Source organism: Eretmochelys imbricata, chromosome 13 (genome assembly GCF_965152235.1).
Source record: "Eretmochelys imbricata isolate rEreImb1 chromosome 13, rEreImb1.hap1, whole genome shotgun sequence".
Classification (NCBI taxonomy): domain Eukaryota; kingdom Metazoa; phylum Chordata; order Testudines; family Cheloniidae; genus Eretmochelys; species Eretmochelys imbricata.
This window is the reverse complement of record NC_135584.1, coordinates 43,217,044-43,239,447: the sequence shown is the minus strand read 5'-3', so window position 1 is coordinate 43,239,447 and position 22,404 is coordinate 43,217,044. Positions and strand designations below refer to the sequence as shown.

Genomic DNA, 22,404 nt, shown 5'->3' with positions numbered 1-22,404 from the left:
CATTTCAAAGGAGGGTAACGGAGTTGGGCTCCTCATCCCGTTACATCTTTCTTGTGATAGCCCCCGACATTGATTGCGGATAAACATATTCATGCCCAATCCTAATGATACATGAGTACGTCAAGAAATCTCAGCAGTCCCTATAGGATCTGGGGACCCCCCCCCCCCTTTTTTTTTACAACTAGGGAAACTGAGGCATGGTCACACACAGAGTCTGTGGAGGGTGGAACAGATCTCTGAGTCCCAGAGCAGACCCTTCCCCACAACCCCCCACCTCCACCCCCACCCCAAAGCACACTGATATGTCAGCTGCTGGCCGACCTGAAACCTCTGCGTTTTCTGGATCTCCAATGAATTTCCCAAACTCCTCCCTCTTCCTCTCCGTTGGTTTCTAATGAATCTTCCACTGTTCTTGCTGCCCTCACTGGCGGGTCGTCTATATTCCTCTCAGGCAGCGGCAGTAGCTGGGCGTTTGAAACTGGGTCGCTAGAGAAGATACTATGGAGGCGCCTTTTCTTCTCAGCATTTGGATATTCAATCTCCTAGGTAACTGGGATTTCAAAGAAGTCTAAGGGAACGAGATATTCAGTAATCATCAACCTAACCCTATACCGAACCCGAACCCTAACTGTAACCCTTACCCTACGCCCTAACCAAAACGTGAATGCTACAACCTGACAGTTCACCCTCACCATAACCCTGAACCCTTGTTCATACCCTCGCCTTAATCCTAACGTTAAACCCCCAACCCTTCTCCTGCTCACAGCATTGATTCCTATGGAGTTAGGCGCCTAAATCCCTTAAACGCCTTGAAATTCCCTGAAACACCAATGCAGGTGGAATCCTTTCCAAGGCTCAACTACAGGTGAAATGTTGTCCTTTAAAGTGTTTCTCTTTTTTCAGACTCTGCGCTGGGCGACTCGGTCAAATCCAATCAACTCGAAGTGTCTGGATCAGTTGGAGGTTCTGTGACACTCACCTGTTCTTACACCGCCAGCGATACGTATGTCTCTCTCTCTTGGTACCGTCAGTATCCGAACCGAGCCCCGCAGTACATTCTCCAGAGAGGAGCAAAAGGGAGCACGTTCAGTGATACCGCAGATTTCGCCCAGCAGAGGTTTTCTTCCCAGGCTAATGACAGCTCCACAATTCTGAACATCGCAGCCCTGGAGCTGGCGGACAGCGCGGTGTATCTCTGCGCCCTACAGAGAGCACAGTGACAGAGCCACACAGGAGAGCCGTACAAAAACCCTCCCTTCCCTGCTGCAGATAATGTTGTGCACATTGAGGTTGGAAGCGGAGCCCCTAGGGAATTTTGCTGTAAAAAACACACATTGTGGCTCCAGCGTGGTGCTGTCAGATTACTCCTTCCTAATCTCTCCAAAGGGCCTGTATTAAAATAGTGGTTTCCATAGGAGGAGAGATGAATAAAACTGGGACTTTTCAGCTCGAAAAAGAGTCGACTCAGGGGGGATGTGATAGAGGTTTATAAAATCATGACTGGTGTGGAGAAAGTAATTAAGGAAGTGTTATTTATTCCTTCTCATAACACAAGAACCAGGGGTCACCCAGTTAAATGAATACACAGCAGGTTTAAAACAAACAAAAGGAAGTATTTCTTCACACAGCACACAGTCAACCTGTGGAACTCCTTGCCAGAGGGTGTTGTGAAGGCCAAGACTATAACAGGGTTCAAAAAGGAACTAGTTGGACGTTTGGTATGGCTGCTCTTATATTTTTACCCCCTATTACATGCGGGCAAGATTAAAGGCCCAAGCTGTATAAAGGAAAGATTGGATTATTTGTTCTGGTTCTGGATCAGGGGCAGTTATGTCCCACAGGTCTTCCAGGGGGGTACATCAACTCCTCTAGATATTTGCCTAGTTTTATAACAGGCTACATAAAAGCACTAGCAAAGTCTGCACAAACTATTTCATAGGGACAATGACTTGCTTCTACTGCTGTATATACTACACACCAAAATGTAAATATGCTATTTATATTCCAATTGATTTATGTTATCATTAGTGGTAAAAATAAAAAGTAAGATTTTTTTCAGTAATAAGGTGGCTGTGAAATTTTTGTATTTTGATTTCTGATTTTCTAAGCAACTAGGTGAGTTGTAACTTGTGGTATGCAAGACCAATCAGATTCCTGAAAGGGTACCTATCCTGAAGGACGACCCATCCCTCTCACAGATCTTGGGAGACAGGCCAGTCCTTGCTTCCAGACAGCCCCCCAACCTGAAGCAAATACTCACCAGCAACCACACACCACACAACAGAACCACTAACCCAGGAACCTATCCTTGCAACAAAGTCCGTTGCCAACTGTGTCCACAGATCTATTCAGGGGACACCATCATAGGGCCTAATCACATCAGCCACACTATCAGAGGCTCGTTCACCTGCACATCCACCAATGTGATAGATGCCATCATGTGCCAGCAATGCCCCTCTGCCATGTACATTGGTCAAACTGGACAGTCTCTACATAAAAGAATAAATGGACACAAATCAGACATCAAGAATTATAACGTTCAAAAACCAGTCGGAGAACACTTCAATCTCTTTGGTCACTCGGTTACAGACCAAAAAGTCACAATTCTTCAACAAAAAAACTTCAGAAGCAGACTCCAACGAGAGACTGCTGAATTGGAATTAATTTGCAAACTGGATACAATTAATTTAGGCTTGAATAAAGACTGGGAGTGGTTGGGTCATTACACAAAGTAAAACTATTTCCCCATGTTTATTCCCCCCCACCCCCCATTGTTTCTCAGACATTCTTGTCAACTGCTGGAAATGGCCCACCTTGATTATCACTACAAAAGGCTTTTCCCCTCCCCACTCTCCTGATGGTAATAGCTCACCTTAAGTTTAACATAAATCAGTTTGGACGAGCTATTACCAGCAGGAGAGTGAGTCTGTGTGTGTATGGGGGTGGGTTTTTGGAGGGGGGTGAGGGAGTGAGAGAACCTGGATTTGTGCAGGAAATGGCCTAACTTCATTATCATGCACATTGTGTAAAGAGTTGTCACTTTGGATGGGCTATCACCAGCAGGAGAGTGAATTTGTGTGGGGGGGTGGAGGGTGAGAAAACCTGGATTTGTGCTGGAAATGGCCTAACCTGACGATTACTTTAGATAAGCTATTACCAGCAGGACAGTGGGGTGGGAGGAGGTATTGTTTCATATTCTCTGTGTATATATAAAGTCTGCTGCAGTTTCCACGGTATGTATCTGATGAAGTGAGCTGTAGCTCACGAAAGCTCATGCTCAAATAAATTGGTTAGTCTCTAAGGTGCCACAAGTACTCCTTTTCTTTTCACCTTAAGTGATCACTCTCCTTACAGTGTGTATGGTAACACCCATTGTTTCATGTTCTCTATGTATATAAATCTCCCCACTGTATTTTCCACTGAATGCATCCGATGAAGTGAGCTGTAGCTCAGGAAAGCTTATGCTCAAATAAATGTGTTAGTCTCTAAGGTGCCACAAGTCCTCCTTTTCTTTTTGTGAAAGGGTACAGGTAGTCTGGAAAGGTTGAGAGCCATAAGAACAGCCATACTGGTTCAGATCAAATATCTATCTAGCTCAGTATCCTGTCTTCTGACAGTGGCCAGTGCCAGGTGCCCAGAGAGAATGAACAGAACTGGTAATCATCTAGTGATCCATCCCCTGTCGCCCATTCCCAGCTTTTGGCACACAGAGGCGAGGGACACCATCCCTGCCCATCCTGGCTAATAGCCATTGATGGACCTATCAGCCACGAACAATGCTGCACAGTCCTTGGGCCATTCTTTCTATGGGTAAAAAGTTCCAATGGAAATCACTGGGACTCTGAATAAAACTGATGATGGGGTTGGAGATAAATAATAATAATTAATAATAGATACTTGTCAATAATCAGCTGCAACATCCCTAGAGGTAGGTGCTGTGCAAAGAACAATAAGGGATCATGCCTGATCCAAGGTAACAATGAAGAAGAATGTTATCAGGATAATCAATGAGGGATGCTCTCTATAAATAAATTCAGGGGCAACATTTTCCGACTAACCTCTCCCTCACCCGCTCTGTGTAACAGGCTCCAGCATGGAAGATGCTCTAACGCAGAACCAGCCGGCGGCGTCAGGCGTGGAGGGTGGGTCCGTGACCTTGGACTGCATTTAGGAAACTGATGCTAGCTACTATTCTGTGTATTGGTACAAACAACGTCGGGTGGAAAAGCTTGTTTTCCTACTTTTCGAATATTCCACAGGGTCAAAGAAGAATGAGGCTGGGGAGAGATGCTCTGAGGACTTCCAGAAATCCGAAAGCTCCAACAGTTTGAGGATCATGGGTTTGGAGCCGAGGGACTCAGCAGTGTCCTTCTGTGCTTTCAACACAGACACACGGCGATGTGATTAACAGGAAGCCCTGCACAAAAATCCTACAGCTTTCTCCTTCCCTGAGAAACTGATGCCTACATGGGAAAGTTAGAAGGAAACCACAGACCGGAAAGGGGTGTTTGTGTGTATGTAGGAGAAGGTTGGGGGAGGGGGAACTGCTACAGCTGGGTTCCTGGAGATGAAAACCTCTAACTGATTTCTGGGAATCAGCCCCACAACTGTGTTCAGAAATTCACCACAAAGGGGAGAGCTGGAAGGAGACAGGGCAGAATGACACCCAAGAGCCAGAAGGACCTTTAAGGGGGGAAGGTTTCTGGTAGCAGAGAGGTCTTTAATCTAGCAGAGAAAATCAGAAAGAGATGCGGTGGCTGGAAACTGAAGCAGGACAAACTCAGGATGTCAAGCCTGATTCCCCACTCTGGCACTTCGAGTGCAGAAGGTGGGGGCCCACAAGGACTCCAAAAATTAATACTTGTCACTCCAGGCTGGTAATGCTGCCACCACCCAAGTGAAAATTGCCTTTTACCAATCCAGAAAAACCTCACTTGGGAAGAATTTTCTGAGGCCCCTTGGCTTTTCCACCCCTCCCTAGGGGCAGCCGAGAAAGAAAACAAAAGAAAAGGGAAGCTCAGCTGTTGTATCAGCTGATTAACCTATGCACAGCCTCTTTACCTCCTGAGACACAGAAATCTAATCGTGGTCTTAAGAAAGGTAAATTTTACTGAAAAAAGAAAGAAAACATCTCTGACAACTCAGGCTGTTAGGGACTGAACACCAAAACCGACTTTCTTGGGGTCCGGCTTAAAGGTTACAAGAAAACAAAAACAAAACAAAAGCACCTGGGGTTAGCACAGAGGAATCCACAAGCCCCAAAAGAAGAATTAAATCTAATCGCGTCTAACTAGACATTCCTGGTCTGCTTACATATCTGGGGTTCCAAATCAGGAGTTTCTAGGTATGATGCTGATGATTTTTATACTGGGCTCAGACCTTACAGCATGTTGCTGCCACAGCTGCTTCTGTCCGAGAGAACAAAAGACCCCTACACCCAGCAGTTTCCCCCCATTTGAAAGGATTCAGCTTCCCTACTGGTGCCCCTGGTCAGGTGCCAGTTCATATTAAGATCACCTCTTAACCCTTTACAGGTAGGGCAATTCGGGTACAGCTGATAAGGGGGATTCTATAGCTAACTGAATGGATGGGGAGTTACACAAGGGTGCTACCTCCCCCATTTATCACATAGGAGAAATTTTTCAATTTATCTAATGAGTTGATCAATTCTTCATCACTTGGATGGTTCAAACACAGATTAGATTTCGCTTTCTAAAAATATACTATAGCTGAGCAACAAATTATGGGATTGGTTCAGGGAGCACCTGCTTAAATTCTCTGGCCTGTGTTATACAGCAGAGCAGACTACATGATCATAATGGTCCTTTCTGGCCTTACAAATCTATGAGTCTGCTGAATAAATCCCTAGTTATGAAGGCTTGAATTGTCACAGGCTCCTCACGATGTTAGGCACCCAAATTCCATTGAAACTGAAGAGGTATTTAAGTGCCTAACTCCCCATCGATCATTTGAAAATCACAGCTGAAATTGTTCATTTGACCAGCAAAAAGGACTATGCACCACTTAAGTCTTACTTCGGCCCCCAGTGCATGGATTTTGTCTGTGCTGACCCCTCTGAATAAGGGCAAACACTACTGTATCGTAAGAAAAGTTTAGACATAACTGAGAAAATAACTCCCAGAGTTATATCGATACTAGAATTTTCAAAGGATGATCAAATTCCATTGAAATTAAAAGGGATTTGGGCACCTAACTCTCTTAGTCTGCTTTGGAAATCCCATCCTTACTGCCCAAACCCCTTAGCCTGCCTACCCTTGGGCAGGCTTCACAGTTGCAGTGTCCAATTGCAAATCCCAGGGAAATATAAACTGGATTGAAAGTAGAAGGGTCCCCATAACCCCAAAACAAAAATGAAATAATAGAACTGTTTGAGGACCCAGTGTGTTTATTTGTACAGAAAATTTAATAAAAGTGTGACCTGTCCTTGTCCGGAAGGAAATAGCAAGTTCATAATGAAGTGCTGCCACCTAATGACCATTTCATCCAGTTGTTCACATCTACCGAAATATGGTACAAAGTTGTCCTGAAGTTTTCCACCACTGTTCTACTGGATAGATGTCAAATATCAGCACACATCCTCATGTCATCCTGGACATTTGACCTGTAAATTAGACATATAATCCAGTATATTCTGGACACAACCACATACCACTCACCCACACAAAATTCACTCATACAGTCAAACTTGCACACATCAAATTTACTCCCACACTCGTGGATGCGGCCTCTGGAATAGTTCCTATGGCTGGGGTTGCAGAGCTGCAAGAAGGCAGTTCAGCTTGGTGCCTAGCAAGCAGAGGCAGATATGGAACCTCAACCTGGTTTATGTGTCAGGTGATGAGCCTGAAGCTCAAAAACTCAGGCAGAGATGAGACAGGGAGCCAGTGTATCTCAGTGCTTTGAATGTCTCAGGTACCAGTAAATTAACACCACTCATCTCAGAGCCATGAGGCTGAAAATGTCCTTGGGTCTTTCTTCACTTCTGCTGTAAGTTTCTGCTCAGAATACTCTGTCCTCTTCCAACCCAGCTACTTCGCTTCTGGGATGTTGAACCAGAAATGGCTGAAGCAGCATTTGATTCAGTGTATAGTTCTGTTTAAGAGGTACTGCACACATAAAAAGAGAGACGGCTGCCAACTGGACATGGCTCTGCTACATTTCAGTACTAGTATTGATTAGCATTTCTCACCTCCTTTTTTTCAAGACTTCAGAAGAGCAGAAAGAGAGAGAGAGAGAGAGAGAGAGAGAGAGAAATTACATTTTACAATTGACGGATGTATGGATAGATGATGCTGAGGCAAGGACAGATAGACGTGGATAGGAGAATTAAGAAATTAGAGAGAGGCAAAAGAATAAAGAAAGGTAAATAAATACATAGATAGACAGGGAGAGAGGCATAAGAACATAAGAATGGCCATACTGGGTCAGAACAATGGTCCATCTCACCAAGTATCCTGGCTTCTGAGAGTGGCCAGCGCCAGGGGCCTCAGAGGGAATGAACAGAACAGGGAATCATCAAGTGACCCATCCCCCGTCGCCCATTCTCAACTTCTGGCAAACAGCGATTACGGACACCTTCCCCGCCCATCCTGGCTAATAGCCATTGATGGACCTATCTTCCATGAACTTATCTAGTTCTTCCCCCCCCACCCCCCAACCCAGCTTCTTGCAGACAAACAGACATTAGATTAAATGGTCACTGTAACACACTCTGATATACATTGTTCTAATGCTATCATTTTATTTCCCTGCAGTCTCCTGCTGTAAGACCTGTTGGTTCAGAGACCCGTCACCCGAGCCAAGGGTTGCTCAGGAAGGAGACATCTCCACCCTTACCTGGACTTACACCAGCACTTACCAAACCTTCTTGTGATACCAGCAACTCCCCTGAATTGGGCTAGGCCCCCAGTGACTGTCAATGCTAGGGAGACAGTCACTGATGGGAGGTCATGGGTGAGCACCTGGAGGATTTGAAAAGCAGCTCTCGGCACAGCTCAGAGTCCCAGATGGGGGACTCAGGCCCCTACTTGTGTGGGGCAGAGGCACAACGACCCAAGATGGGCTCCGCGTAAAAACCCTCATTCTCTGCAAAGCAGCTTGGTGGAGGAGATGCAGGTGCAGAGGTCCCCAGCTGGTGTGAATGCATCATAGCTCATCTGGAGTCAGTGGGCCAGATCCCCAGCTGCTGTACATAAACACAGAGAAAGTCCCTGCCCCGAAAGAGCTCACAAGCTCTATGGGAAAGAGAGAGAAAGGCTGAAAGTAGAGGAGGGGGTTTCCCAAGGTTACACAGCCCGGGATAGAACCGAGCAGCCCTGAACCCAATTCCAGCTGGTTATCCACCAGACCACACTGCTTATCAAATACAGTGACTTTATCGGCACTGCTGTGGGTTTACACTGATGTAACCAGATTTAGGGCCAGGAATCCCTAGTGCTGTTCTTTCCTGCTTAGCACTCCTTAAAACATATGACCACAAACATTAAAAACAACAGGTAAACCCTGGAGGGGAATTTTTCTTTAGGAAATAGAATTTTACAGGGAAAAGTCCCTTCTCTGGACCACATGGCATCATCCACCGTTTGCAGCAATGGAAAAATCCACCGGCAGCAAAGGGAAAAACGCCCCCAGCTTTTGGGAAGCACAGCTCCCTTGTGGCAGAGATGATGGGTTAGTTTCCGGCTGGCCCTGGGTCTGGCTGCGGTTTGGGCTGTTCTCCTCCAGAAGGCACCGCAGCACAGTCAGCGTGGCTCTCCATAGACAGGGCGCACCAGTTTATTCCAGCCTCTGCTGTCCCGTGGCCGAGTTCTCCTGCCAGCCCCTCATACGCGGTGAGGCATGTGGGGGCTCAGCCAGGGGCGCTGGAATAATGTGTACAGTGGGGTGCTGAGAACCACTGAACCAAACTGTAAACCCTGGATCTGATGGAAACCACTTCAAGCCAGGGGGTGCAGCAGCCCCCGCTCTCCCCGCAGCACCCTTAGTTCCAGCACCTGTGGGCTCAGCGGCAGGGCAGGTATTGAGGGGAGGGGAGGCTCATGCTTGGCCCCACCTCCAGCTGTGACATCACTGCCTGATGTCTGACCTTCACCATTCAGACACCGGCTCTCTCGCCTCCCTCGGCCCAGGGCTGCGGGTGGAGGAGAAGAGCTGCCACCTGGGTGACTCTCTCCCAGGCTGGCTGGAGAGAAAAGCGGCAGCGCCCTGCAGAAGAGCCGAGACGCTGGGGGGATGGTCACGATCCCGGGCTCAGCCATTGTGCTGATTTGGCTTTTCAGTGAGTACAATTCCAAATCCCATTTCTGAAAGATTCTCCACCTGCCTCTCCCCTCATTAATGGTGCCGAGAGATTAAACAGACCTTCCTCCTCCTCCTCCTCCTCCTCTAAAATAAGGGATGCTCTCAGGCAGGCATTTAGGTGCCCAAATCCCACTGAAATTGAATTTCAATGGACTCTGGGTGTCTGAAAAAAGAGGAGGGTGATCTGTTGTTTCCCATGTCCACAGATGGCAGGACAAGAAGCAAGTGGCTTAGTTTGTAGGAAGAGAGAGTTAGATTAGATGTTAGGAAAACCTTTCTAACTATAAGGAGAGTTGAGCTCCAGACAGATTAAGTAGGGAGGCTGTGGAATCCCCATCGTTGGAGGGTTTGAAGATCAGGTTAGACAAACACCTGTCAGGGGTGGTCTCATGGCCGGGGGTGGGGGAGGGGGGAAGCACTACACGACCTCTTGAGGTCAGCCTGACATTTCCATGATTCCATGAAATCCCTTCAGACCCTTTAAAAATCCCGGAACCAAGAACTCCCCTCAGTGACAGCATCCTCTGACTAACCTCTTTTTCCCCCTTTCCTTGTGCCAGGCTCCAGAGCAGAAGATGCTGTACTCAGACCCAGCTTTCAGTGTCGGGGTGGAGCATGAGTCCGTTTCCCTGGATTGCCCTTATAAAACTGTTGCTAACAGTTGTTATTTGTATTGGTACAAAGAGCCCCCTTATTTTCCTTTCTTAGCAACATTCTGGGGGAGTTTGAGGATCACAGCTTTGGAGTTGGGGAACACGGCCATGTACTTCCACCCTTTCAGTAGAGACACGCAGTGTTTAAATTAATAAGGAGCCCTGAACAAAAATCTGACACTTCTCTGCTACTGTAAGAAACTTACTCCTGCAGGTGAAGTCAGGAAGAGACCAAAGGCAGGAAAGGTGTGTGTGGCAGTGTGTGTCGGGGGGGGAGGGCTATGAAGTCGGGTGAGAAGTGTCACAGCTGGCTTCCTGGAAATGAAAACCTCTACCCGATGTCTGGGAAAAGGCAGCACCACAATGTGGAGATGGAAGGAGACAAAGGCAGAATAAGGGTATGTCTACACTATGAAATTAGGTCAAATTTATAGAAGTCAATTTTTTAGAAAGCGATTTTATTCAGTCGATTGTGTGTGTCCCCACACTAATGCACTAAGCGCATTAAGTCGGTGGAGTGCGTCCACAGTACCGAGGCTCGCGTCGACTTTCGGAGCGTTGCACTGTGGGTAGCGATCCCACAGTTCCCGCAGTCTCCGCTGCCCATTGAAATACTGGGTTACGCTCCCAGTGCCTGATGGGGCAAAAACATTGTCACGGGTGGTTTTGGGTACATGTCGACAGTCGCCCCTCCCTCTGTGAAAGCAGAGGCAGACAATCATTTCACGCCTTTTTTCCGTGCGGGCGCCATACTGCTTTCAGCAGCTGGTGCAGTAGGTCTGCAAACCATTGTTGTCATCCACTGCTTCCACTGCAATTCTGATCTCCTGCTCTCCTGATGCTATGAATCCACCTCGCAGATCCTCTATATGATCCTCATCATCCACCGCTTCCACTGGTACTCTGCTCTCCTGCTCTCCTGGTGGTCTCGCAGGGCCGCTTCCACTGCAACTCTGCTTGGCTGTTCTTGTCTCGCAACACCATGGCAAGCATGCAGCCCGCTCAGCTATTGTGTCCTCGCAGCAGACGGTGCAGTAGGTCTGCAAAACTGGTCATCCAATCACCGCTTCCCCTGCAACTCTGCTCTCCTGCAAATGCCATGCCACGGCAAGCATGGAGCCTGCTCAGATCACTGCAGCAGTTATGAGCATTGTAAACACCTCGTGCATTATCAGGCAGTATATGCAGAACCAGAACCTGCAAAAGGAGGTGAGGAGGTGATGGCAGCGTGGTGACGAGAGTGATGAGGGCATGGACACAGACTTCTGTCAAAGCATGGGCCCCGGCAATTTGGCCATCCTGGTGGCAATGGAGAAGGCTCATGCCATGCAACGCCAATTCTGGGCCTGTGAAACAAGCACAGACTGGTTAGGCCGCATAGTGTTGCGGATTTGGAATGATTTCCAGTGGCTGCGACACTTTCGCATACATAGGGGCACTTTCATGGAACTTTGTTACTTGCTTCCCCCTGCCCTGAAGCACAAGAATACCAAGATGAGAGCAGCCCTCACAGTTCACAAGCAAGTGGCAATAGCCCCCTGGAAACTTGCAACCCCAGACAGCTATTGATGAGTCGGAAATCAATTTGGAGTGGGCAAATCTACTGTGATACAAGTAGCCCACGCAATCACTGAGCTGCTATCAAGGGTAGTGACTCTGGGAAATGTGCAGGTCATAGTGGATGGCATTGCTGCAATGGGATTCCCTAACTGTGGTGGGGCAATAGACGGAACCCATATCCCTATCTTGGGACCGGAGCACCAAGGCAGCGAGTACATAAACCACAAAGGGTACTTTTCAATGGTGCTGCAAGCACTGGTGGATCACAAGGAATATTTCACCAACATCAAAGTGGGATGGCCGGGAAAGGTACATGATGCTCGCATCTTCAGGAACTCTGGTCTGTATGAACAGCTGCAGCAAGGGACTTACTTTCCAGACCAGAAAATAACTGTTGGGGATGTTGAAATACCTATACTTATCCTTGGGGACTCAGCCTACCCCTTAATGCCATTGCTCATGAAGCCATACACAGGCACCCTGGACAGTAGTCAGGAGCTGTTCAACTATAGGCTGAGCAAGTGCAGAATGGTGGTAGAATGTGCATTTGGACGTTTAAAAGTGCGCTGGTGCAGTTTACTGACTCAGTTAGACCTCAGCAAAACCGATATTCCCATTGTTATAACTGCTTGCTGTGTGCTCCACAATATCTGTGAGAGTAAGGGGGAGACATTTATGGCAGGGTGGGAAGTTGAGGCAAATCGCCTGGCCATAGATTATGCAAAGCCAGACACCAGGGCTGTTAGAAGAGCACAGCAGGGTGCACTGAGCAACAGAGAAGCTTTGAAAACCAGTTTCATGGCTGACCAGGCTATGGTGTGACAGTTCTGTTTGTTTCTCCTTGATGAAAACCCTCCCCCTTGGTTCACTCTACTTCCCTGTAAGCTAACCGCCCTCCCTTCCCCCCTTCAATCACCACTTGCAGAGGCAATAAAGTCATTGTTGTTTCAAATTCATGCATTCTGTATTAATTCATCACACAAATAAGGGGATAACTGCCAAGGTAGCCTGGGTGGGGTGCGGGAGGAGGGAAGGATAAGGCCAGACTGCACTTCAAAATTTATTGAATGCCAGCTTTCTGTTGCTTGGGCAGTCCTCTGGGGTGGAGTAGTTGGGTTCCCGGAGCCCTGCCCCCGCATTCTTGGGTGTCTGGGTGAGGAGGCTATGGAACTTGCGGAGGAGGGTGGTTGGTTACACAGGGGCTGCAGTGGCGGGCTGTGCCTTTCCTGCACCTCAATCATACGCTGGAGCATATCAGTTTGATCATCTAGTAGCCTCAGCATTGCATCCTGCCTTCTTTCATCATGCTGCCACCACCTTTCCTCTTGATCCCACTACCTCTCCTGTTGCTCCAGCCAGCTGTCCTTGCATTCATTTTGTGCTTTCCTGGTCCCTGCCATTGTCTGCCTCCACATATTCTGCTGGGCTCTTTCAGTTTGGGTGGACTGCATGAGGTCAGAGAACATTTAATTGCGAGTGCATTTTTTTTTGGCCTTCTTATCTGCACTAGCCTCTGGGACAGAGATGCTAGTGGCAGCATTGAAACATTTGCAGCTGGGGGAGGAAATAAAGGGAGAGTAAAATTGAAAAAGACACATTGGCCATTTAAAAGGAGGGGCTGATGTTTTCGGGTTAACATGCAGCACAAACCCAACTAAACCCCCCCCCACACACCCAATTCTCTGGGATGATCACTTCACCCCTCCCCCCACTGCGTGGCTAACAGTGGGGATTATTTCTATTCAGCCACAGGCAAACAGCCTAGCAGAAACGGACACCTCTGAATGTCCCCTTAATAAAATTCCCCTATTTCAACCAGGTGACCATGCATTATATCACTCTCCTGAGGATAACACAGAGAGATAAAGAATGGATGTTGCTTGAATGCCAGCACCGGGACACATGCTGCCATTCTTTCTTATGCAATGATTCCAGACTACATGCTACCGGCCTGGCGTGGTAAAGTGTCCTACCATGGAGGATGCAATAAGGCTGCCCTCCCCAGAAACATTTTGCAAAGGCTTTGGGAGTACCTCCAGGACAGCTTCATTGAGATGTCCCAGGAGGATTTCCGCTCCATCCCCAGACATGTTAACAGACTTTTCCAGTAGCTGTACTGGCCTCGAATGCATCCCAAGTCTTCAGGGCAAATTAATCATTAAAAACGCTTGCTTTTAAACTGTGTATTATATTTACAAAGGTACACTCACCAGAGGTGCCTTCTCTGCCTTCAAGGTCTGGGAGCCTGTGTTGGGAGGGTACTGTCTCCAAGGTGATAAACAGTTCCTGGCTGTAGGGGAGAACAATTTCTCCGCTTGTCTGGTGTGCGCTATCTTCAACCTCCTCCTCATCATCATCTTCCTTGTCCCCAAAATCCTCATCCTTGTTGTGTGAGACTCCCTTGCAGGAGTCCACGTACAGGTGTGGGGTAGTTGTAGGGGCACCCCCTAGAATTGCATGCAGCTCATAATAGAAGCAGCATGTCTGGAGCTCTGACCCAGAGCGGGCGCTTGCCTCTTTGGTTTTTTGGTAGGCTTGCCTGAGCTTCTTAAGTTTCACACAGTACTGCTGCGGGTCCCTGTGATAGCCTCTGTCCTTCATGCCTTTGGAGATTTTTTCAAATATTTTGGCATTTCATCTTTTGGAACGGAGTTCTGACAGTATGGATTCATCTCCCCATACAGCGATCAGATTCAGTACCTCCCATTCGGTCCATGCTGGAGCTCTTTTGCATTTCTGGGACTCCATGGTCACCTCTGCTGATGAGATCTGCATGGTCACCTGTGCTGATCAGCTTGCCATGCTGGCCAAACAGGAAATGAAATTCAAATATTTGCAGGGCTTTTCCTGTCTACCTGGCCAGTGTGTCCGAGTTCAGAGTGCTGTCCAGAGCGGTCACAAAGGAGCACTGTGGGATAGCTCCCGGAGGCCAAGACTGTCGAATTGCATCCACACTAACCCAAATTCAACCTGGCGATGCCAATTTCAGCACTAATCCCCTCGTCTGGGAGGAGTACAGAAATAGATTTTAAGAGTCCATTAAGTCGACAAATATGGTTTCATTGTGTGGATGGGTGCAGGGTTAAATTGATCTAATGCTGCTAAATTCGACCTAAACTCATAGTGTAGTCCAGGGCTAAGATTCCATGGCCGGAAGCCAGAGTGAGACAAATTAAAAGACTAGAAATAAAGTGCACATTTTTAACAGTGAGGGTAATTAAACATTGAATCAACTTATCCAGAGAGATGGTGGATTCTCCACCATCTGAAATCTTTAAATCAAGACTGGGTGTCTCTTCTCTATGTCAACCACAATATATGGGCTGGGATGGTGCAGGAATCCCAGGTATCATTCTCTAGCCTTTGTTAATGCAGGAAGTCAGATTAGATGATCACTGGCTCTTCACACCTTAGGAACTATGAATCAAGGAATCTATTAATATCTCGTGGGGGGGGGGGAAGTCTGGGATGGATTCCTAGGGAGTTAGGGACCCCAATTCTGTTCAAAATCAATATATGCTTGGCATCTAACTCTCCTAGGCTCCTTTGGAAATCCCAGCTGAAATTCCATCCTGGGTTGATACTTATCCGCACTTGAACCTTCGATGTATGGACTTAATTGGGACCTAGGGCTTACACTGGCCCCTCTGCATAGGGGCAAACATCACGGCATGGGCAGAAGAACGGAGTCAATCCTGGAAAGAGACCTCCCAGATTTATACTGAGGCTGGCATTCTCAAAAGGGCCTAGAGGATTTAGATGATCAACTTCCATTAAAATTCAAGAGAGAGCTTGGACATCTAAATCCCTTAGGCTATTTCAGAAATCACAATGTGGATGCTCAGTCTGCAATAATTTTAATGGGAATAGGGCATCTAATTCCCTTAGGCTGATTTCAAACTCTCAGCCTGTGTTTTCAAGTCACAAGGAACTATAAACTGCTTTGAAAGAGGAAGGTTCCTCGTCACCTGAAACGGAGAGCGAAATAACCGAGCTACCTCATGGCCTGCTGGGTTGATCTGAAAAGAAAATGTGATAAAAATGGGGCAAACCCAGAACTGAAAGCAACCGAGCTTGTGATCATGTGCTGCCACCTGGCGGCCATTTAGTTTCAATTTGACAGCTGCAGGAATTAATGGAAAATGATGCAGGAGTTTTCCACCACTGTTTTATTAACAAATATAAAGGCACATCCTCATTTCAGCCTGGGCATTGGAATCTTGTTTGGACACACAACTACTTATGTGTTTCACAGACACACACACAAATCTCTCTGTCACACACACAAACTCATAAAATCTCTCTCTTTCCCTCTCGCACTCACACACATCAAATTCATATATATGTGAACTCACAATTGATGCACACAAAGCCACTCACACCCAGAATCACAAATATACCAAAGTTCCTCCTACATACATCAAACACCCACACAATGACTCACACACGTCTCAAATGTTCTCATTCACACACTCACAAAATGACACACTCATTCACACACATACCAAACTCACTCGCATGCAGGTCAAACACAAATGCACACTCTCAAAGTCTCAAACACAACTCTCTCTCACACACACGCACACATGCATACACTCACACACTCATTTATCTGCCGCCACCTGTCATTTTTGGCCTCCTTAGTATCAGAAATATTTGAAAATCTGCCCCATTTCCCCTGACTCAGAATAACCATTGCTCGATGCTTTCACCTCATAAAAACCTCAAGAAAAGTGCCATTTTGAGGCTGAGGTTGGGATTGCCAAAGAGACCTACAGGGTCTAGGTAGCCAAACTTCACTGAAATTCAAAAGGACATGGGTTCCTGACTCCCTTTGGTTCCTTTGAAAATCCCAGGCTAAATCCATTCATGTCTGTGTGGTGCTGAGATGCTGCAGGGTTTGGATGGGGGAGGGGGGGAGAGAAAAGCACCTTTTAAGATATTTTCAAAGGAGCCCAAAGGAATTAGTTGCTCATCTCCCAGTGGAATTCAAGGGAAACTGGGCTACTAACTCCCTCAAAAATCTTTGACCATTCCAGCCTAAAATTGCCTGAATTAGGTATTTCTCTGGCCATATTACCACAGTGTCTACCCACCTCACAATCTTCACTTTATTGGTCCACACAACACCTGTGAGAGGTGGGAAAGTGCTGTTACCCCCATTTTACAGCTGGGTATCTAAGGCACAGAGAGGGAGATTTTTAAAGGGCTCTAGGTACCTAGTGGGATTTTTCAGAAGTGCCTCAGTGCCAAACACCCTTTGAAATCAATGGGAGTTAGGGGCCCTGGGTGCATCTGAAAATCACACTGGGCAACTCTTTAAAAACATGGCCCTGAGTGATTTGCCCAAAGCCACCCAGAATGCCTGTGGTCGAGGAAGGACACAAACCCAGGTCTTGGCTAGCATTATAGCCATTGGTCCCTGTGACAATGGTGCCCATGGAAGACAGCTGAGGTCACTGAATCAGGGTGAACCGCACACAGAACCTGGCGGACAAACGCCAAAAGCTGGTGGATATTCCAATATTTAGATTTACCAAGGCAGCACAAAACAGCTTCTGTATTACCTCACTGGTTACTCAGAAGTCCAAACAACACAGTTTCCTTAAAGTGCCCAGACTCAGACCTCCATCCAGACACACATGTCAAACATATGATGATAAATTCTGAAAATCTTATTTCATCATATAAAATAAAAGGTTATCACAATCCCAAAGGATCAGCCACACACACACAGGTCAAATTATAACTTGGATCTTACCCAAAATACACGCTTATAACCAATCCTTATTAACTAAACTAAAATGTATTTAAAAAGAAAAGAGATTTAGTGTTGGTTAAAAGATCAATATACATACAGACTTGAGTTTAATTCCTGAGTGTCAGATATATAGAGTCGTTGAGTTTTGTAGATGCAAACAATTCTTTTCAGATCAGTCCAGAGCTATTAAGTCAATGTCCATTATGGGGCACCAGGAATTCTGGGATCTCATTCTTTGTGGCTTGCAGCTTTCCCCATGAGCATCCAAGCAGATATGAGATGAAAAAGGATCCTGTCCCAGGGTCTTTATACTTTCCAGAAGCCTCTTGACCATTCAGTCGTAGGTAAAATACTCTTTTGATGTGACTCCTTGTTTTCCTAACATCGCTGGCACTTAGCATAGGGTAATCTATCCATTAAACAATTCATATACAGGTGAACACAACCTCAAAGAGACATATAGGCAATAATACTATTTCAATAAAATGTCAACATAAATGTTAATATGCCTTTGGGACCTCAATTCAAAGCAATAGTAACGGGCAAGAATTGTTTGTTTACATCACAAGACCTGAGTAAACACCTACACCATTCCACTGCTCTAACAATGCAGGTTTGCACTTCAAAGTTCTATTCTAACTAGCATTGAATAATTCCAATGATCACTTGCATACTATTCTCACATGCTTCTACAGGTGGACTCGGGGTCACTTAGCCTGAGGATTTTGCTTAACCCTTTGATGGCCATGTGTCATACTTTCAATGAGATATTATATTATACTCATAACGTCACAGTCCCTCCTTCCTCCTCACAGCTGGTGCTGTTCAGATATTCCCAAGGAATCGCCTCATGCTGGGTGCATTTGTCTATGCTGTGATTGTACAGCTCCAAGAAGGCAGTTGAGGTCAGCAAGCTGAGGAATCTACAGGATCCTAGGCTGGTGTGTGTGTCACAAGCTGTGTCTGAGCATAACAAAAAATCAGGTTGAGATGAGCCAGACACCCACTGCATCTCAGTGCCTGGTTGCTACCGGTGTCAGAAATTCACCTCACCCCCCGAGAATCATGAAGCTGCAAGTCCCCTGGGTCTTTCTTCATTTGTACTGTAAGTTTCTGCTCAGAACACTTTGGGCTCTTCCAAGCCAGCTGCTTTGCTTGTCGGACATTGAACTAGGAATGACTGGAGATGTATTTGATTCAGTTCCCAGCTCTGTTTGATTCAGAGTTACAGCACCTATGGGAAAGAGGGGACTGCCAATGGGACCCAACTCTGTCTCTGATCTATTTACATAGTCATATTGCCTTGGTGTTCTTTGATAGCATTTCTTGCCTCTTTTCAAGACTGGGGAAGATTCTTGGTAGAGAGATACTGTGCATGGGACAATGGATGGACGGAAAGGTGCTTCACAGGGAAGGATAGGGAGATAGCACATAGGGAAGAATGGTCAGATAGGTAGACAGGCAAAGTAACTGGCATTTTGTTTCCCTCCAGTCTCTTGCTGCAAAGCCTAAGTGGATCAGAGCCCCCAGTCACCAGGGAAGGGGAGGTCTGCACACTGTCCTGCGCTTTCACCACCAAGTACCAAACCTTCCACTGGTACCAGCAGCTCCCTAGGTGAGGCCTGACCTACCTGCTGGCGTGAGCCCTCAGGACAACGCTATCGAGCAGCGGTTCGTGGGGAAGCCCCTGGAAGATGGGAAACACAGATCTCTGCACATCACCGACTCCCAGTGGGGGGCTCAGGCAGCTAACTCTGTGCACTGAGAGCAGAGTGACACAGGCAGAGCTGGGCTCAGGAGAAAAACCCTCATCCTCTGACAGGCAGCTCGGCTGAAGAGCTGCAACAGGGATGGATCCCCAGCTGGTTTAAAGTGACTGTTCATAGAATCATAGAAAATCAGGGTTGGAAGGGACCTCAGGAGGTCATCTAGTCCAACCCCCTGCTCAAAGCAGGACGAATCCCCAACGAAATCATCCCAGCCAGGGCTTTGTCAAGCCTGACCTTAAAAACTTCTAAGGAAGGAGATTCCACCACCTCCCTAGGTAACCCATTCCAGTGCTTCACCACCCTCCTAGTGAAAAAGTTTTTCCTAACATCCACCCTAAACCTCCCCCACTGCAACTTGAGACTATTACTCCTTGTTCTGTTATCTGCTACCACTGAGAACAGTCTAGAGCCATCCTCTTTGGAACCCCCTTTCAGGTAATTGAAAGCAGATATCGAATCCCCCCCTCATTCTTCTCTTCTGCAAACTAAATAATCCCAGTTCCCTCAGCCTCTCCTCATAAATCATATGATCCAGCCCCTTCATCATTTTGTTGCCCTCCACTGGACTCTTTCCAATGTTTTCACATCCTTCTTGCACTGTGGGACCCAAAACTGGACACAGTACTCCAGATGACACCTCAGCAATGCCAAATAGAGGGGAATGATCACGTCCCTCGATCTGCTGGCAATGCCCCTACTTATATAGCCCAAAATGCCTTTGCCTTTCTTGGCAACAAGGGTACACTATTGACTCATATCCAGCTTCTTGTCCACTGTAACCCCTAGGTCCTTTTCTACAGAACTGCTGCCTAGCCACTCGGACACTAGTCTGTAGCAGTGGATGGGATTCTTCCGTCCTAAGTGCAGGACTCTGCACTTGTCCTTGTTGATTCTCATCAGATTTCTTTTGGCCCAATCCTCTAATTTGTCTAGGGCCCTCTGTATCCTATCCCTACCCTCCAGAATATCTACCACTGCTCCCAGTTTAGTGTCATCTGCAAACTTGCTGAGGGTGCAATCCATGCCATCCTCCAGATCATTAATGAAGATATTGAACAAAACTGGCCCCAGGACTGACCCTTGGGGCACTCCGCTTGATACCAGCTGCCAACTAGACATGGTGCCATTGATCATTACCTGTTGAGCCTGACAGTCTAGCGAGCTTTCTATCCACTGTGATGGACTCAGACCAGAAGGATATAAGAGAGTGGTGGAAGGCAGGTATATCAGCCTCAGAATGAGCAGGTCCCTGTTCCCTGGATAGCCAAACAAAGGATCTGAGTTACTACAGAGAATTCTTTCCCGTGTATCTGGCTGGTGAATCTTGCCCATATGCAAAGGGTTCAGCTGATCACCATATTTGGGGTTGGGAAGGAATTTTCCTCCAGAGCAGATTGGAAGAGGCCCTGGAGGTTTTTCGCCTTCCTCTGTAGCATGGGGCATGGGTCACTTGCCGGAGGATTCTCTGCTCCTTGAAGTCTTTAAACCATGATTTGAGGACTTCAATAGCTCAGACATAGGTGAGAGGTTTATCGCAGAAGTGGGTGGGTGAGATTCTGTGGCCTGCATTGTGCAGGAGGTCAGACTAGATGATCATAATGGTCCCTTCTAACCTTAATATCTATGAATCTATGAATCTACTCCAGGCCAATCAAGACACCTGATGCCAATTAACCGGTTAAGGACATTAGGCTAAATGGAGACAGCTGGAACCAATTAAGGTCCCACTCTTACTGCTTAAAAGCTCTCCTTTCCAGTTCTCTGTAGAGACAGCCCAGGTGAAGGGAGCTGGAGGAGAAGAAGAGGCATCGCTGAATCCTGAGGTAAGGGTGAAGCTGGAAAAAGGGGACCATGGGGAAGTGGCCCAGGGAATCAAAGCAGTGTCAGTGGTGAAGGGAAAGCTGCCAACTGCTGCTACCATTAGGGTCCCTGGGCTGGAACCCGGAGTAGAGGGCGGGCCTGGGTTCCCTTCTTTCTCCCCATATTCTGCAGAGATCCGCTTGAGAGGGGAAGCAGGACTCGGTCCAGGCAGGAGGCCAAGCTGAGCACACTGAGCTCTACAGAGCAACAGAGACTGTGGGGTAATCCCCCTTTCCATCTCCCTTACTGGCCTGTGATGAAAGTAACTCAATAGGCTGTGACTCTTACTACTACACTGAGAAAGGGAGGTCACATTGGGGTCTTATAGAGTTTCTGAGGCCACTGAATCTGCCCGAAAGCACAGGACCCACCAATACAGGCTCAGAACTTTGTCACACCACCTTATACTCCATTCATCCAGCCCATACTTCTTTAACTTGCTGGCAAGAATACTGTGAGAGACCATATCAAAAGCTTTGCTAAAGTCAAGGAATAACATGTCCACTGCTTTCCCCTCATCCTCAGAGCCAGTTATCTCGTCATAGAAGACAATTAGATTAGTCAGGCATGACTTGCCCTTGGTGAATCCATGCTGACTGTTCCTGATCACTTTACTCTCCTCGAAGTGCTTCAGAATTAATTCCTTGAGGACCTGCTCCATGATTTTTCCAGGGCCTGAGGTGAGGCTGACTGACCTGTAGTTACCCGGATCCTCCTTCTTCCCTTTTTAAAAGATGGACACTACATTAGCCTTTTTCCAGTCGTCTGGGACCTCGCCCGATTTCCATGAGTTTTCAAAGATACTGGCCAATGGCTCTGCAATCACATGAATCAGAGACACTGAATCAGACCCCCAGCTGGTGCAAATCAGCAATATCTTCATTTACATCTCTGAGCCAAATCCTGATCATGTGCGACTCAGACGCTCTCTATTGTAGCTAATGGGGCAGGTCCTCAGGGGGTGTAAATCAGCGGTAACTCCATTGGAGTAAAGGGGTGAAGTGGTGCGTGGTTCTGTATCATTCCTACCATCTTCGAGCTGGGATTCCCCTGAAGCCAAGAATTTCCCCGCGCTCCCTTCTCTAACCGGACAGCAGATGGCGCTAGAGGGCTCACCCTCCTCCCCTGCAGACCCTGGTTAATTCCCACAGCCTGAGGTCCGGGCTGTCCTCAATGTCCCCAGCCCAGCCCAGTTCACAGAGCTGCCGTTCCTCCCCGGGGCACACAATGAAACAGCAGCCTCTATAGGCGGAGAATCCTTCCCCTTGAGAAGGCTGAAACCTGAGGGGAGGGAGAATTCTCATTTCCGCTTGTCTCCTGCAGACCTTCCAAGGATTGACTCAGCCTCGGTATATTCCTCTGCGAGGGAGAGAAGAAACGGAGCTCACCATGACCTCAGAGAGTGGAACTGCTCTGTGGAGCCTTCTCCTCACCTTTGCTTTTCTCTGTGAGTGAACCAAATATTTTCTCGTTCTAAAGG

General features: G+C 47.2%; 1 gene segment (V, D, J or C); it reads left to right on the top strand.

Moving 5' to 3' along the window:
* Positions 1-111: 111 nt before the first annotated feature.
* LOC144273300 (immunoglobulin lambda variable 2-23-like) lies at positions 112-1,220 on the top strand. The segment is given in 2 exon segments: positions 112-115; positions 904-1,220. Coding segments are annotated over 2 exon segments (321 nt in total).
* Positions 1,221-22,404: the final 21,184 nt, after the last annotated feature.